At 30.0% G+C, this 16,901-nt stretch overlaps 2 protein-coding genes across 4 annotated transcripts; both read right to left on the bottom strand.

Annotated features, from left to right (window-relative positions):
* Nucleotides 1-4,057: 4,057 nt before the first annotated feature.
* LOC101492100 (ubiquitin carboxyl-terminal hydrolase 4-like) lies at nucleotides 4,058-8,688 on the bottom strand. Of its 2 annotated transcripts, XM_004502362.4 has the most exons (6): nucleotides 8,130-8,688; nucleotides 7,364-7,480; nucleotides 6,259-6,357; nucleotides 5,185-5,373; nucleotides 4,800-4,981; nucleotides 4,058-4,672 (listed from the first exon to the last, which is right to left on the bottom strand). In XM_004502362.4, the coding sequence occupies exons 1-6, from the start codon at nucleotides 8,244-8,246 to the stop codon at nucleotides 4,276-4,278; spliced, it is 1,101 nt and encodes a 366-aa protein (XP_004502419.1). In that variant the 5' UTR covers nucleotides 8,247-8,688; the 3' UTR covers nucleotides 4,058-4,275. The 2 variants fall into 2 exon arrangements, with proteins under 2 accessions (XP_004502419.1, XP_073225429.1); XM_073369328.1 differs by lacking the exon at nucleotides 6,259-6,357 and having other exon boundaries at nucleotides 8,130-8,677.
* Nucleotides 8,689-11,893: 3,205 nt separating this feature from the next.
* LOC101491778 (ubiquitin carboxyl-terminal hydrolase 4-like) lies at nucleotides 11,894-16,524 on the bottom strand. 2 transcript variants are annotated; one of them, XM_004502361.4, is made up of 6 exons: nucleotides 15,966-16,524; nucleotides 15,200-15,316; nucleotides 14,095-14,193; nucleotides 13,021-13,209; nucleotides 12,636-12,817; nucleotides 11,894-12,508 (listed from the first exon to the last, which is right to left on the bottom strand). In XM_004502361.4, exons 1-6 carry the CDS (start codon nucleotides 16,080-16,082, stop codon nucleotides 12,112-12,114), a joined length of 1,101 nt encoding a protein of 366 aa, XP_004502418.1. In that variant the 5' UTR covers nucleotides 16,083-16,524; the 3' UTR covers nucleotides 11,894-12,111. The 2 variants fall into 2 exon arrangements, with proteins under 2 accessions (XP_004502418.1, XP_073225416.1); XM_073369315.1 differs by lacking the exon at nucleotides 14,095-14,193 and having other exon boundaries at nucleotides 15,966-16,513.
* Between the last annotated feature and the right edge of the window lie 377 nt (nucleotides 16,525-16,901).

Below are 16,901 nucleotides of genomic sequence, written 5' to 3'. Positions count from 1 at the left end.
AAAAAAAAAACTAAAATTCTGCCGTTATTACAACGGTAACATCTATAAGATATTTTATAATATTTCAAAAGTATATATAAAAGTAAAAGTAATTAATAAAATTATTTTGCTAACCTATCAATGATTTCATATCTTATTTTTTTTAAAGAATCTTCATCTATAAAATACATTTTTCATCTTATTTTATAGTGTTTAAATAATAGAAAATAAAAGAATAAAAAATTACTTATTATCTTATTCCATGGATAAAAGTTTGACTCTATGATTATTAAATGTCATTGTGAAAGAAATCTGGTAATTCTCAAATGTCATTGTAAAAAAAATAAAAAAAATTGTTAGAGTTGTTACAACTATAAAGATCTTTTGAAGAAATTTTTTTTCACACCCCTTGCTAAAGTTAATTTCTCCTTTTCTATCTCTCATTTTCATTTCTCATTTTTTTTCAATTTTCTCTCTCATTTTTTCTATTGATATCTCAAAGATTGCTCGCTGATTGTTTTAATTTCTCTCCCAAATTAAGACACAAGAGGAAGAAAGTCAAACTAAAATACCACTTTCACAACTTGTACCCATTAATGAAGATCAAATGTTGTTCATGGAGGTATCTATCCAATGAGATGCATTACGAACTAAAAAAATGAATGTTAATTCAATTATTGTATTTCAATTTTTAATATGACTATAGGGACCAAATTGCTAGTAAGTGAGTAATTTTATGGATTGATTTGTGTATATTAATTTTGATTTTTGCATGTTAATGACTTAAAGTACTGGTTATATACTCTGATGAGCTTGGTATAATGTCACCACACATCACGAGACCTACACCATTCATGATTGCGCAACCATCCATCAAGAGACCTACACCACCATTCATGACTATATCATCATCTTCGTCCATTAGAATACCACCACCTATGACTAGCTCTTAGACCACCTGTTATTAGAGTGTCATTTCCTACGCCTAGTTCAAGGAAAATGAAGCTGTTGAAAAATAAAACATTTTAAATCATATTTTTTGTTTGGTTGATGTTTTGCAATATTTTGGAAAATTAATTAACACTCAGTACTTACTAATATCTCTTTTGGAATATTTTGGATGACATATTTGACCCTTATTTTAATAATGTTACGATATATTTTAGATGATTAATTAACACTTATTAGTTATTAATTGAAACTTATTTAGAGTTAAATGAGTTTCATCAATGCATTTTGGTTTTCAATTTATTTTGAAAAATAATGTCTCAACCTCAGTCTAATTTGCTTGTAATTGTAATCCTTTGGAAAACTATTTTCTTATAAATTATAAATTTCATATATCAAATTGAATATTTTATATTTTCCAAAAATATTGTTACACAACAAATTCAAATTAATGTCTCTCATATCAATTGTTCAAATTATAAAATATACTTCAATATTTTTAGTCATTTCCTAATGACTGACTCAACTTTGTTCATCTACCCTGTCTTCCACACCTCTTTAGTTCCATGGTCCATAAATAATGAGATTAGTTTGTCCATCATTTTTGCTTTTCAAACATCATTGACTCCATTTTCTTAGTTGACGATTTTTTTACTAAATTGTCAACCTTAAAAGCTTTGCCTTCCACACATTTTGGTCTATTTTCTAATTAAGCAAACCTACTTCTTTATTCTCATCAATTTATATAAATAAGTTGCAATTACATATACCATCCGGAGAAAAAATTAGATAAATTAGAGAAAAGGCATAAAAAAAATTATCTTTCAAAGTTCTTTTTAGTTGCAGCAGCAATTATAACAACTTTTATTTTACAATGACATTTGAAAATAATCAGGTTCAAGCTTTCACCAACAGAAGAAAAAAAATAAGTAGTTTTTTATTATTTCATTTTGTACGATTTAAACACATGAAAAAGGAAGAAAAATGAATTATATAAATGAAGACTTTTGGAAGAAGAAAATATAAAATCATGCAAGATGTCACTCTTCCAAATTAGTCAATGGTATTTCTAATATCAGACAAATTAGTCTCTTTTTTATATGACAATAAGTTGACTAATAACTAAATTCGTTAATAACGAAACAAACTAATAGTATAACTATATTGTCTAGCGTCTTTCAATTTCAAAATATTATTTATCTATTTCTAAAATTTAAATGTAAATATCTTACCCCTATAATTTCAAAAGATAATTTGGTCATCTTTATACAAGATCTTTAAACATCAATATAAATATAATTACAATTTTGTTATCTACACTCCCATTTTTGCTACTCACACTCCTCAATTTTTTTTATAATAACAAAATACTTAAAATATCCTTACCTATTAATAATATTTATAACCGTTTGGCTAGACCTCAATTCATGCACGTTTACGTAACTCAATTTATGTGTACGTACGTGAACTCAATTTATGTATGTCTTATTTACGTAAATAAAATCACTTATACGTGAATTGAATTCACATAGGTTTACGTGAATTAAGTTCACGTATATAAGTGTACGTGAATTAAATTCACGTATGTGCAAGGACTTTAAGCTTCCCTAAAAACAAAAACAAAAATTATTTAATAAAAAAGTTTCAAAAATTTTTTTATTTAATAAAAATACCTCATATTATAATCTTTTTAAAACTAAAATCGATAAAATTTTATATAAATTTAATATTATCTCAACAAATATTAAAATCAATGGACATTGTTATCACTTGTAAAAAAAATATCATACGATAATAATTATATTAATTTAATAAATAATCTAATATATAAATATAAACTCAAAAATATGAATCATAATATTTAAAATTACAAAAATAAAAAGAAGAGTTGAATCTTTTATTAAATTGAAAAAGAAATATAAATAAAATATTGAGAGATTTATTGGTAAAAAAATGTGTTTGTGAAATTTAATAATATAAATTTTCTTAAAGATGGATCTTCGGTATAGTTACTTTAGTGGTTTTACCTCTGGGTCGACTATGTTATTCAATGAAGTTTAAGAATTATTGCAGTACGTGGATATAATTCATGTACACCTACATGAACTCAATTCACATATACATGATCTCAGTTACATAAATGAGACGTACGTAAATTGAGTTCACGTAACATAAATTGAAGTTACGTATGAGTTAATAATGTTATTAATAAGAAATGATATTTTAGGTATTTTGTAATTAATTAAAAGTTAAGGGGTGTAGATAGCAATATTGATATTTATGTTTTTTTTATCAATCTACTTAATTTCCTTACCGGGTCATGAGTTAACCTTATTATATCCCCATTCTATACAGAGTAATCGGACGACCGTTATGACAAACTAATGCAGTATCTTCTCAATTTGCTTAATGCTTCGATGCTACGACAAACTTGCTCACTTCCGAAGACAAGTGTTAATTTACCTTAGAATATCCACCTATTTGGCGTTCGTGCAACTACCACTGGCGCCAGGACTGAATAGAAATTAGAAACATTTTATTTTCATAGAACCGTCAGATATTAAAATCCTTGAAATGCTACAAATTTACGACGTTTATTACCATCCACGCAAAGAAATTAACACAGATTAATAAAAATTGACTTTTTTTCTGAAGATTTTTTATTTTAATAATCTAATTTTTTAAAAAATGTTATTAATTTATCACTTTTTAAAAATTATATACCAAATCATTCTAAAAGAAGATTTCTAAATATCTTTAGAAAAATTGTTATTTCAAAAATACTATTTGATAGTATAAAAATAAATAAATAAATAAATAAATTTAAAAAAATTATTTTTGCAAAGACAACTTCTAACTAAATAAAAAAAATTGATCATTTGATATATAACTGTCAATAGAAAGCATATTAATAATTATTTTTTCAAATTGAGTTATTAAAAAAAAAAATTATATGTTAATCATTATAATCTTAGGGGATGCTTTTCGCTGATCACACATTTCCCAACAAGCTCTTGTAAAGTAGAAAAAAAGAGAACTGTCATTGCACTGTCGGTGAGTTTTTGACAGCATGTATACTGTTGACCGTTGTAACTGTTTTTATTGTGAAAAGTTCAACAACAAAAAAACGGGAGGAAAAAAGGAGGCAGTGCTTTAACTATCAACTGTACATGGCAACCACCTAGTATACATTTTCACAACCCATATCCTCTCATGGAGGTATAATAACACCTCAAGCAGTTTGAATAAGAGAAAATTGTAAAAATAGAAAATAAGTTATAATCAAACAGATGAAACAGACATGTCCAAAAGATTCCAGTTCCTAAAAAGCTCGTAAGACTCCTCCGTCTATTTTCTTTTGATGCTATCATAGAACAAAATGTAACCATGGTCTGTATTATTGTTGAAATCGTACGTCGACCCAAAGAATGTCTGAACAGAAGGCTCATCCACTACCTCAACGGTTTCGTCGTCAAAACATAGCCAATGGTTATGGCTTTTTACAAGGCAAACATAATGCCCGTGGTTGGGCCCGCTCCCAACATGGACAACTACAGCAAATAGTGTATACTCAATATCTGCTTCTTCATCTGTATCACTCAACCTGAGTTCAAGGGGAAAGACCACGCGGTAAACCAGCTTCTTGTAACGGCCCAGCTGTTCCATGTACTTAAACCGCTTGAGATGAATGACTAAGACATGGGGCGGCTTTTTTATCTTCATCCTCTTCTGAGCTTCTTGCAAACTAATATCAAAAGAAAGTTTGCATCTCGGTTATTTAAAGGACGTGACTAAATGCTACATACAGCACTTGTCCAATATTCAGGTAATAATAAAATCAAAATTCATGTCCAAGAATAAATACTACATACCTACAGCACTTATCACAAAAAAATTTGTCTTCGGCATTCAATGTCTCGGTCGAACTGAAATTTTTCAAACAACTTGTAATTGAACTGTTTTGTTCGATATCAAGACTCAAGTCGAGAAATGTTTCATCCCTAGCCGTTACTGTTTCGCATTGCAAGCACCTTGTCTCATTGGTAAGTATACCCTGATCAAAGCAGTTAACAATAATGAAATTCCAAAAAGAAAAATAAAAAGTCTTATTTCTGTGATCATTATGGTTGGTAGCGAGTAAATAATTTCCTCCTACATAATAGATTTGATCGAGCAAATAACAAGTTCACAATTTATGGTTACTCCAAGCTTTGCTGAAAGAAACATGTAAATAGAAACATTAAATAGCCAAATTACCTGAAAACTTTTGTGCACCCAAGTAGCTAAAGGCTCGTTTTTAGCACCATTAGCTAAACCACTCTTTGGTCCATCTGCGATCTTCTCAGAAGGTGGAGACGTCTTTTGATTGACTTTTGCAGCATGGGCCTCTTTCTCCAGAGTGTCAACAACTTCATTTAACAAATAGTTCAAGAATTCATGGGCATCCTACCAAAAAAGAGAAGATTCACAATGACAGTGTTGCTGTATAATCTTTATAAAAATTATTTTAAAAAAACCAAGAGACATCATGCAACAAACAATACGTTCGAGAAATAAGGAATGACATTCGCTTGAGAAGTAACTATGATGAAAAAGATGTCTAGTCCACAAATAGAGATATACACCAACCTTGTTTGGACTAAAAATTTCATTATTCAGCCGCGCTGAATATGAGTTAAAGAAACGCAGATTTTAAAAGATTGCATTTCCTGAAAGGCATATAATAGTCAACAAAAATCACTTTCTTCACACACGCTCCAGTTCAGGTAGAGAAATCTTAATACATATTCATGTAGAGAATCAATATACCATGATCAAGTCACTATGTTCTCATCTTATGAAACATGGTTAAAAAGAATTTCTTTTCATTAAAAAATATGACTTAAGATCAAGGGAAAATAGATTGCAAACTTCAAATATTGACCGCCCAACTAGTGAACCATCATCCTAAGTCCTAACCATGGCATAAAATTTAACTATAAGCTCAAAACCATCTTTCTATCGGGTGTGACACAGTGATACGACAACAGTAACTCCGATGAGAACAATGATCTACCAATTGAAAAAACTGTGACTTTGCCAGATTGAACTTATCACACATATAGTAGCATCTCTAGCTAAGTTTCATACTAAAAAACAACTGTAACTGAGAAGCAATCAAGCAACTAAGCAGGGGCGTTTAAAAAAGATGTCTATATGTATAAACATTGCCAAACACTGTACACGTGTACAAGCTAATATTCTATGCATTACTGTCAAAGGAAGTTAATAATTTATAAAGCAATCACACCTTCTACTTTTGTGCTCATTCTTGTCAGTTTAAACATGTACCTGGTGCATATAGCTACGGAAGAGTTCATTCTGTTTTTTCAACCTCTGTATAAATCGTTTGGGAGAAATTACACCTGTTTTCCTCTTCTGGGAATTTATCTATACCGAAAGAAATAACATGGCAAATTAAAAACCATGACAGTAATAAATGAGGACATAACTGGACATTTGAAGCAAGATATTGTTCAGAACATTGAAGGTATACAAAATATAGACACTTACACATACACTCAAACATACAACAAATCGATGAGATTTAGGCAAGCATGCAATCACATCTGCCATTTTCTTATATCTCAAAGGAAAAGCACAACAAAGAGAAATAGACAAAACAATAAAAATACGAATTTACAAAAAACGCACCACATACTCTCCAAAGAAGTTTTTCAAAAGAGAAATAATAGGAAATGTATACTCAAGTATGGTGGTGAACCACCGAGGCCCTGATGATTTTGACAAACATACAATCACCACTACCTGCCAATCCCATGTACCATGGAAACAATAAAGAACAAACACAGCAGCTAACAAAAAGGAAGATAAATGTTAACTAATCAAATGGATTTCAGGCCCTACAAGTAGCTAGTCATGTTTTGTTAAACTTCACCAATAGTACGGTATGAAATTTCCTTAGTAACAACTTTGAGAAAAAAGACTTTGACAGAGACATATAGAATGAATTGTCGGTGTTTGCCAAGTTCTAGTGTGATGTTTTACTCTATTAAATGGGCATCTAAATCAAAACGATAAACAATGGTATGAAGATGGTTTTGACAACCTGATCTAAAGGAATGTAAGTTACTTAGCTACAATTTACAAATGACCCTATTCTATTTTTGGATGATCACAAGGGCAACTTGATAAATTTTCTGACATTCTTACAACTAGCTTTGTTTACATAATATCTGGGATAAAGTGTGGAAGAAGTTACTAATTTGGTGAATTGGGTTCCTTCATCAAAGTAACATCAACACCATGTGCCTTATTTACAAACAACAAAGCCGGTATAAATTTTTTAATGATAAACCGTGATTTTGTCAATCAAATATGAAGAGGCTTCATGCAAGAAACATCAAGAACTTTTCTAACTGTAGATATATGTTACCTGCGAAAATAATTCCGCTAAGCAAGTCAAAAGATTTTCCTCTGCATTTGTTAGGCTTTTGTGTTTAGCATAATACTCTATCAATTGTTCTCGAAATGAAATACAGAAGTATAGAGCCTGTAGAACGGGATACAAAAGCAGAATGTTAGGAAAAAACTACAAAATTGATTAGAAAGTATACAAACTAACATGGAATAGACACATAGAGTGGAATGGAATTGGAGATTTATTTTTTAAAATTTGACTAGCTTATTTCATTTCATTCCATCCTATAACACCAATCCAAACATACTAAGGTTGAAACTTGAAAGTACTCTACAAAACTAGTTTATCAAATTCAGTAATCACTGTCTAGATATTTTGAATAGGCAACAGCTAATAACATTGATTCTAGTATCCTTTCCAATAATGAGAACTACAAACTAGTTTTGTCTCATTGGCCAGACCTCATAAACAAGGCCAAAAAACTATTCACATTTGATACAATACCCAAAAATATAAAATATAAAATAAAAATCTCTCTCGTATTACCATATTGTCATTAAAAATATATCTCGTGATAATTAGGTACAAGATTTAATATTGAACTCATCCTTATATTCATTGGTTTATGAAGCGCTTAAAAATTGAGCATAAAAATAACAAGTTCCTAAAACAAAGAACCACGAGAAAACGTAAAATTAAATTAAATTAAATAAATGATGATTTGTAATTAACCGGATCAAATTCCGAATCTGAAAAGGAAAAAAAAAAGATTAACGAATACCTGCAAAACGCTGTTGCAATAACAAGTATTTCCAAAATTCTCAAGGCCAAAGTAACGTTCTCCTTCGGGGAAATTGTCACCGAGAGCCTTTTCAAGCTTGGAACCAGAACCACCCATAAGCGCTTCGAAATGATGAGACAGATTCAGATCTTTATTAACCGGTTAAATTCAGTGAATAGAAGAATCGTAGAACATGATTCAGAGATACAATGGCGGTTTCTATATTTTTCTCACGCAAAAACGGGTAACTGATTGGGTTGATTTGAAATTGAGGAATGAATGTAATTTGGTTTTGGTTTAGGATTTGGATGGAAGGTAACTAACGAGGGTTTGTTTAGAGGAAAGAGAATGCACGTGGAGAATAAATGCAGAAGGAAAATGGAGAGCAGAAGAGAACGGCGTTTTGTTGAAAGAGGAAAAATTACACCCACACACTCACACGCGTATATATAAGTGATTACGGACGCTTTTCCATTCAACTAGTATTTTCCTATGGAATCGCCATAATATCCGAGCCAGATTGCAAAAACGGCTTCCACTTCCGATTCAATTTCAAATGTGTGTTGTACACTGTTTTAGTCATTTTTTTTTCTCAATAAAATTACGTCAGATAATTCAATAAGTTGACGATGAAAACTAAAAACAACATTTTTCAATATATAGATATAGATATTAAATTTTAATAAAAATAATAAAATAAAACCAAAATTAAAAAAAAATATAATTGCAAGTATTAATAAATTTTTTTAATTTATTAATTTAAAAAAGAATTGCAAAGAAAAATTATTTTAGACGAATATATGATTTTCAATCCATTATAATTTGTACAGCTGTATATAAAGATTATTGTAAAAAATATAAAATACAAAAATAAAAATGATAAAATATAAGATAAAAAAATATATTAAATTTTTTTATAATTAAAAGTATGTATATATATATATATAATTTGATCTAAAAGGAATATCTTGTAATTAATTTAGGATACTAATTCTTTTTTAACACTCCCTCCCTCTAATCTTGAATATAAAAAAAAATAAAAACAAAAGATAATCAGATCAATAAAAGTAGATTTATTTGATCTAAAAGGAATATCTTGTAATTAATTTAGGATACTAATTCTTTTTTAACACTCCCTCCCTCTAATCTTGAATATAAAAAAAAATAAAAACAAAAGATAATCAGATCAATAAAAGTAGATTTATTTGATCTAAAAGGAATATCTTGTAATTAATTTAGGATACTAATTCTTTTTTAACACTCCCTCCCTCTAATCTTGAATATAAAAAAAAATAAAAACAAAAGATAATCAGATCAATAAAAGTAGATTTATTTGATCTAAAAGGAATATCTTGTAATTAATTTAGGATACTAATTCTTTTTTAACACTCCCTCCCTCTAATCTTGAATATAAAAAAAAATAAAAACAAAAGATAATCAGATCAATAAAAGTAGATTTATTTGATCTAAAAGGAATATCTTGTAATTAATTTAGGATACTAATTCTTTTTTAACACTCCCTCCCTCTAATCTTGAATATAAAAAAAAATAAAAACAAAAGATAATCAGATCAATAAAAGTAGATTTATTTGATCTAAAAGGAATATCTTGTAATTAATTTAGGATACTAATTCTTTTTTAACACTCCCTCCCTCTAATCTTGAATATAAAAAAAAATAAAAACAAAAGATAATCAGATCAATAAAAGTAGATTTATTTGATCTAAAAGGAATATCTTGTAATTAATTTAGGATACTAATTCTTTTTTAACACTCCCTCCCTCTAATCTTGAATATAAAAAAAAATAAAAACAAAAGATAATCAGATCAATAAAAGTAGATTTATTTGATCTAAAAGGAATATCTTGTAATTAATTTAGGATACTAATTCTTTTTTAACACTCCCTCCCTCTAATCTTGAATATAAAAAAAAATAAAAACAAAAGATAATCAGATCAATAAAAGTAGATTTATTTGATCTAAAAGGAATATCTTGTAATTAATTTAGGATACTAATTCTTCCTTTGTGAAAGAGAGAAATTCCCTTTACAATTTGATCAACAAAAGAATTACTCTTTTCTCCCTTCCTTCAACTACTAGCATTAGCATAGTCACGTTGTTAGCTTGGTAACGACTGACGTTATTCGAATTATTAGGTGGTCTCAGCTAAATAGATGAGTCGATAACAGCATTGCAATTAAAAGATTGAAACTTTTTCCCTAGTTGGACATTATCCAATATAAATGAAACTTTAAAAAAAAAGTCAGACATCAAGATTTCTTAGCCCTAATGCTAGTAACATATTACAAGCCATTCTTAATTCATCCAGCTACATGCTGTTTCAAATGCAATGTTGTTCTACACAAATTAATCTAAGTCTGCAAAAGTATTTGTTTACAAAAGATTCATGGAGGAATTCATTCATGAAAAACAGAAAAAAATGACAAAGCCACAAGACAATACGAGTCTCTACCAATGAATCGAAATTATAAATCACACCTATATAAAATCTTTCTCACATCAGGAGATATTAACACCTGACGTTAAGAAAACCAACATGAAAGTAATTAGTTTCGAATCACACATCTCATATGTTTTCTTAACCAAGATCAGATATATAACAGACAGCAGGCATGTTGTTCCATGCACAAGAACCGAACTCCCATACGTGATTTGATATGTTGTTCCATGCACAAGAATTATTGCAGTACGTGGATATAATTCATGTACACCTACATGAACTCAATTCACATATACATGATCTCAGTTACATAAATGAGACGTACGTAAATTGAGTTCACGTAACATAAATTGAAGTTACGTATGAGTTAATAATGTTATTAATAAGAAATGATATTTTAGGTATTTTGTTTATAAAAAAAAGTTAAGGGGTGTAGATAGCAATATTGATATTTATGTTTTTTTTATCAATCTACTTAATTTCCTTACCGGGTCATGAGTTAACCTTATTATATCCCCATTCTATACAGAGTAATCGGACGACCGTTATGACAAACTAATGCAGTATCTTCTCAATTTGCTTAATGCTTCGATGCTACGACAAACTTGCTCACTTCCGAAGACAAGTGTTAATTTACCTTAGAATATCCACCTATTTGGCGTTCGTGCAACTACCACTGGCGCCAGGACTGAATAGAAATTAGAAACATTTTATTTTCATAGAACCGTCAGATATTAAAATCCTTGAAATGCTACAAATTTACGACGTTTATTACCATCCACGCAAAGAAATTAACACAGATTAATAAAAATTGACTTTTTTTCTGAAGATTTTTTATTTTAATAATCTAATTTTTTAAAAAATGTTATTAATTTATCACTTTTTAAAAATTATATACCAAATCATTCTAAAAGAAGATTTCTAAATATCTTTAGAAAAATTGTTATTTCAAAAATACTATTTGATAGTATAAAAATAAATAAATAAATAAATAAATTTAAAAAAATTATTTTTGCAAAGACAACTTCTAACTAAATAAAAAAAATTGATCATTTGATATATAACTGTCAATAGAAAGCATATTAATAATTATTTTTTCAAATTGAGTTATTAAAAAAAAAAATTATATGTTAATCATTATAATCTTAGGGGATGCTTTTCGCTGATCACACATTTCCCAACAAGCTCTTGTAAAGTAGAAAAAAAGAGAACTGTCATTGCACTGTCGGTGAGTTTTTGACAGCATGTATACTGTTGACCGTTGTAACTGTTTTTATTGTGAAAAGTTCAACAACAAAAAAACGGGAGGAAAAAAGGAGGCAGTGCTTTAACTATCAACTGTACATGGCAACCACCTAGTATACATTTTCACAACCCATATCCTCTCATGGAGGTATAATAACACCTCAAGCAGTTTGAATAAGAGAAAATTGTAAAAATAGAAAATAAGTTATAATCAAACAGATGAAACAGACATGTCCAAAAGATTCCAGTTCCTAAAAAGCTCGTAAGACTCCTCCGTCTATTTTCTTTTGATGCTATCATAGAACAAAATGTAACCATGGTCTGTATTATTGTTGAAATCGTACGTCGACCCAAAGAATGTCTGAACAGAAGGCTCATCCACTACCTCAACGGTTTCGTCGTCAAAACATAGCCAATGGTTATGGCTTTTTACAAGGCAAACATAATGCCCGTGGTTGGGCCCGCTCCCAACATGGACAACTACAGCAAATAGTGTATACTCAATATCTGCTTCTTCATCTGTATCACTCAACCTGAGTTCAAGGGGAAAGACCACGCGGTAAACCAGCTTCTTGTAACGGCCCAGCTGTTCCATGTACTTAAACCGCTTGAGATGAATGACTAAGACATGGGGCGGCTTTTTTATCTTCATCCTCTTCTGAGCTTCTTGCAAACTAATATCAAAAGAAAGTTTGCATCTCGGTTATTTAAAGGACGTGACTAAATGCTACATACAGCACTTGTCCAATATTCAGGTAATAATAAAATCAAAATTCATGTCCAAGAATAAATACTACATACCTACAGCACTTATCACAAAAAAATTTGTCTTCGGCATTCAATGTCTCGGTCGAACTGAAATTTTTCAAACAACTTGTAATTGAACTGTTTTGTTCGATATCAAGACTCAAGTCGAGAAATGTTTCATCCCTAGCCGTTACTGTTTCGCATTGCAAGCACCTTGTCTCATTGGTAAGTATACCCTGATCAAAGCAGTTAACAATAATGAAATTCCAAAAAGAAAAATAAAAAGTCTTATTTCTGTGATCATTATGGTTGGTAGCGAGTAAATAATTTCCTCCTACATAATAGATTTGATCGAGCAAATAACAAGTTCACAATTTATGGTTACTCCAAGCTTTGCTGAAAGAAACATGTAAATAGAAACATTAAATAGCCAAATTACCTGAAAACTTTTGTGCACCCAAGTAGCTAAAGGCTCGTTTTTAGCACCATTAGCTAAACCACTCTTTGGTCCATCTGCGATCTTCTCAGAAGGTGGAGACGTCTTTTGATTGACTTTTGCAGCATGGGCCTCTTTCTCCAGAGTGTCAACAACTTCATTTAACAAATAGTTCAAGAATTCATGGGCATCCTACCAAAAAAGAGAAGATTCACAATGACAGTGTTGCTGTATAATCTTTATAAAAATTATTTTAAAAAAACCAAGAGACATCATGCAACAAACAATACGTTCGAGAAATAAGGAATGACATTCGCTTGAGAAGTAACTATGATGAAAAAGATGTCTAGTCCACAAATAGAGATATACACCAACCTTGTTTGGACTAAAAATTTCATTATTCAGCCGCGCTGAATATGAGTTAAAGAAACGCAGATTTTAAAAGATTGCATTTCCTGAAAGGCATATAATAGTCAACAAAAATCACTTTCTTCACACACGCTCCAGTTCAGGTAGAGAAATCTTAATACATATTCATGTAGAGAATCAATATACCATGATCAAGTCACTATGTTCTCATCTTATGAAACATGGTTAAAAAGAATTTCTTTTCATTAAAAAATATGACTTAAGATCAAGGGAAAATAGATTGCAAACTTCAAATATTGACCGCCCAACTAGTGAACCATCATCCTAAGTCCTAACCATGGCATAAAATTTAACTATAAGCTCAAAACCATCTTTCTATCGGGTGTGACACAGTGATACGACAACAGTAACTCCGATGAGAACAATGATCTACCAATTGAAAAAACTGTGACTTTGCCAGATTGAACTTATCACACATATAGTAGCATCTCTAGCTAAGTTTCATACTAAAAAACAACTGTAACTGAGAAGCAATCAAGCAACTAAGCAGGGGCGTTTAAAAAAGATGTCTATATGTATAAACATTGCCAAACACTGTACACGTGTACAAGCTAATATTCTATGCATTACTGTCAAAGGAAGTTAATAATTTATAAAGCAATCACACCTTCTACTTTTGTGCTCATTCTTGTCAGTTTAAACATGTACCTGGTGCATATAGCTACGGAAGAGTTCATTCTGTTTTTTCAACCTCTGTATAAATCGTTTGGGAGAAATTACACCTGTTTTCCTCTTCTGGGAATTTATCTATACCGAAAGAAATAACATGGCAAATTAAAAACCATGACAGTAATAAATGAGGACATAACTGGACATTTGAAGCAAGATATTGTTCAGAACATTGAAGGTATACAAAATATAGACACTTACACATACACTCAAACATACAACAAATCGATGAGATTTAGGCAAGCATGCAATCACATCTGCCATTTTCTTATATCTCAAAGGAAAAGCACAACAAAGAGAAATAGACAAAACAATAAAAATACGAATTTACAAAAAACGCACCACATACACTCCAAAGAAGTTTTTCAAAAGAGAAATAATAGGAAATGTATACTCAAGTATGGTGGTGAACCACCGAGGCCCTGATGATTTTGACAAACATACAATCACCACTACCTGCCAATCCCATGTACCATGGAAACAATAAAGAACAAACACAGCAGCTAACAAAAAGGAAGATAAATGTTAACTAATCAAATGGATTTCAGGCCCTACAAGTAGCTAGTCATGTTTTGTTAAACTTCACCAATAGTACGGTATGAAATTTCCTTAGTAACAACTTTGAGAAAAAAGACTTTGACAGAGACATATAGAATGAATTGTCGGTGTTTGCCAAGTTCTAGTGTGATGTTTTACTCTATTAAATGGGCATCTAAATCAAAACGATAAACAATGGTATGAAGATGGTTTTGACAACCTGATCTAAAGGAATGTAAGTTACTTAGCTACAATTTACAAATGACCCTATTCTATTTTTGGATGATCACAAGGGCAACTTGATAAATTTTCTGACATTCTTACAACTAGCTTTGTTTACATAATATCTGGGATAAAGTGTGGAAGAAGTTACTAATTTGGTGAATTGGGTTCCTTCATCAAAGTAACATCAACACCATGTGCCTTATTTACAAACAACAAAGCCGGTATAAATTTTTTAATGATAAACCGTGATTTTGTCAATCAAATATGAAGAGGCTTCATGCAAGAAACATCAAGAACTTTTCTAACTGTAGATATATGTTACCTGCGAAAATAATTCCGCTAAGCAAGTCAAAAGATTTTCCTCTGCATTTGTTAGGCTTTTGTGTTTAGCATAATACTCTATCAATTGTTCTCGAAATGAAATACAGAAGTATAGAGCCTGTAGAACGGGATACAAAAGCAGAATGTTAGGAAAAAACTACAAAATTGATTAGAAAGTATACAAACTAACATGGAATAGACACATAGAGTGGAATGGAATTGGAGATTTATTTTTTAAAATTTGACTAGCTTATTTCATTTCATTCCATCCTATAACACCAATCCAAACATACTAAGGTTGAAACTTGAAAGTACTCTACAAAACTAGTTTATCAAATTCAGTAATCACTGTCTAGATATTTTGAATAGGCAACAGCTAATAACATTGATTCTAGTATCCTTTCCAATAATGAGAACTACAAACTAGTTTTGTCTCATTGGCCAGACCTCATAAACAAGGCCAAAAAACTATTCACATTTGATACAATACCCAAAAATATAAAATATAAAATAAAAATCTCTCTCGTATTACCATATTGTCATTAAAAATATATCTCGTGATAATTAGGTACAAGATTTAATATTGAACTCATCCTTATATTCATTGGTTTATGAAGCGCTTAAAAATTGAGCATAAAAATAACAAGTTCCTAAAACAAAGAACCACGAGAAAACGTAAAATTAAATTAAATTAAATAAATGATGATTTGTAATTAACCGGATCAAATTCCGAATCTGAAAAGGAAAAAAAAAAGATTAACGAATACCTGCAAAACGCTGTTGCAATAACAAGTATTTCCAAAATTCTCAAGGCCAAAGTAACGTTCTCCTTCGGGGAAATTGTCACCGAGAGCCTTTTCAAGCTTGGAACCAGAACCACCCATAAGCGCTTCGAAATGATGAGACAGATTCAGATCTTTATTAACCGGTTAAATTCAGTGAATAGAAGAATCGTAGAACATGATTCAGAGATACAATGGCGGTTTCTATATTTTTCTCACGCAAAAACGGGTAACTGATTGGGTTGATTTGAAATTGAGGAATGAATGTAATTTGGTTTTGGTTTAGGATTTGGATGGAAGGTAACTAACGAGGGTTTGTTTAGAGGAAAGAGAATGCACGTGGAGAATAAATGCAGAAGGAAAATGGAGAGCAGAAGAGAACGGCGTTTTGTTGAAAGAGGAAAAATTACACCCACACACTCACACGCGTATATATAAGTGATTACGGACGCTTTTCCATTCAACTAGTATTTTCCTATGGAATCGCCATAATATCCGAGCCAGATTGCAAAAACGGCTTCCACTTCCGATTCAATTTCAAATGTGTGTTGTACACTGTTTTAGTCATTTTTTTTTCTCAATAAAATTACGTCAGATAATTCAATAAGTTGACGATGAAAACTAAAAACAACATTTTTCAATATATAGATATAGATATTAAATTTTAATAAAAATAATAAAATAAAACCAAAATTAAAAAAAAATATAATTGCAAGTATTAATAAATTTTTTTAATTTATTAATTTAAAAAAGAATTGCAAAGAAAAATTATTTTAGACGAATATATGATTTTCAATCAATTATAATTTGTACAGCTGTATATAAAGATTATTGTAAAAAATATAAAATACAAAAATAAAAATGATAAAATATAAGATAAAAAAATATATTAAATTTTTTTATAATTAAAAGTATGTATAT

Source organism: Cicer arietinum, chromosome 5 (genome assembly GCF_000331145.2).
Source record: "Cicer arietinum cultivar CDC Frontier isolate Library 1 chromosome 5, Cicar.CDCFrontier_v2.0, whole genome shotgun sequence".
Lineage (NCBI taxonomy): Eukaryota > Viridiplantae > Streptophyta > Magnoliopsida > Fabales > Fabaceae > Cicer > Cicer arietinum.
Note: the sequence above shows the minus strand (reverse complement) of the source record. Positions and strands in the feature narration are given on the sequence as shown.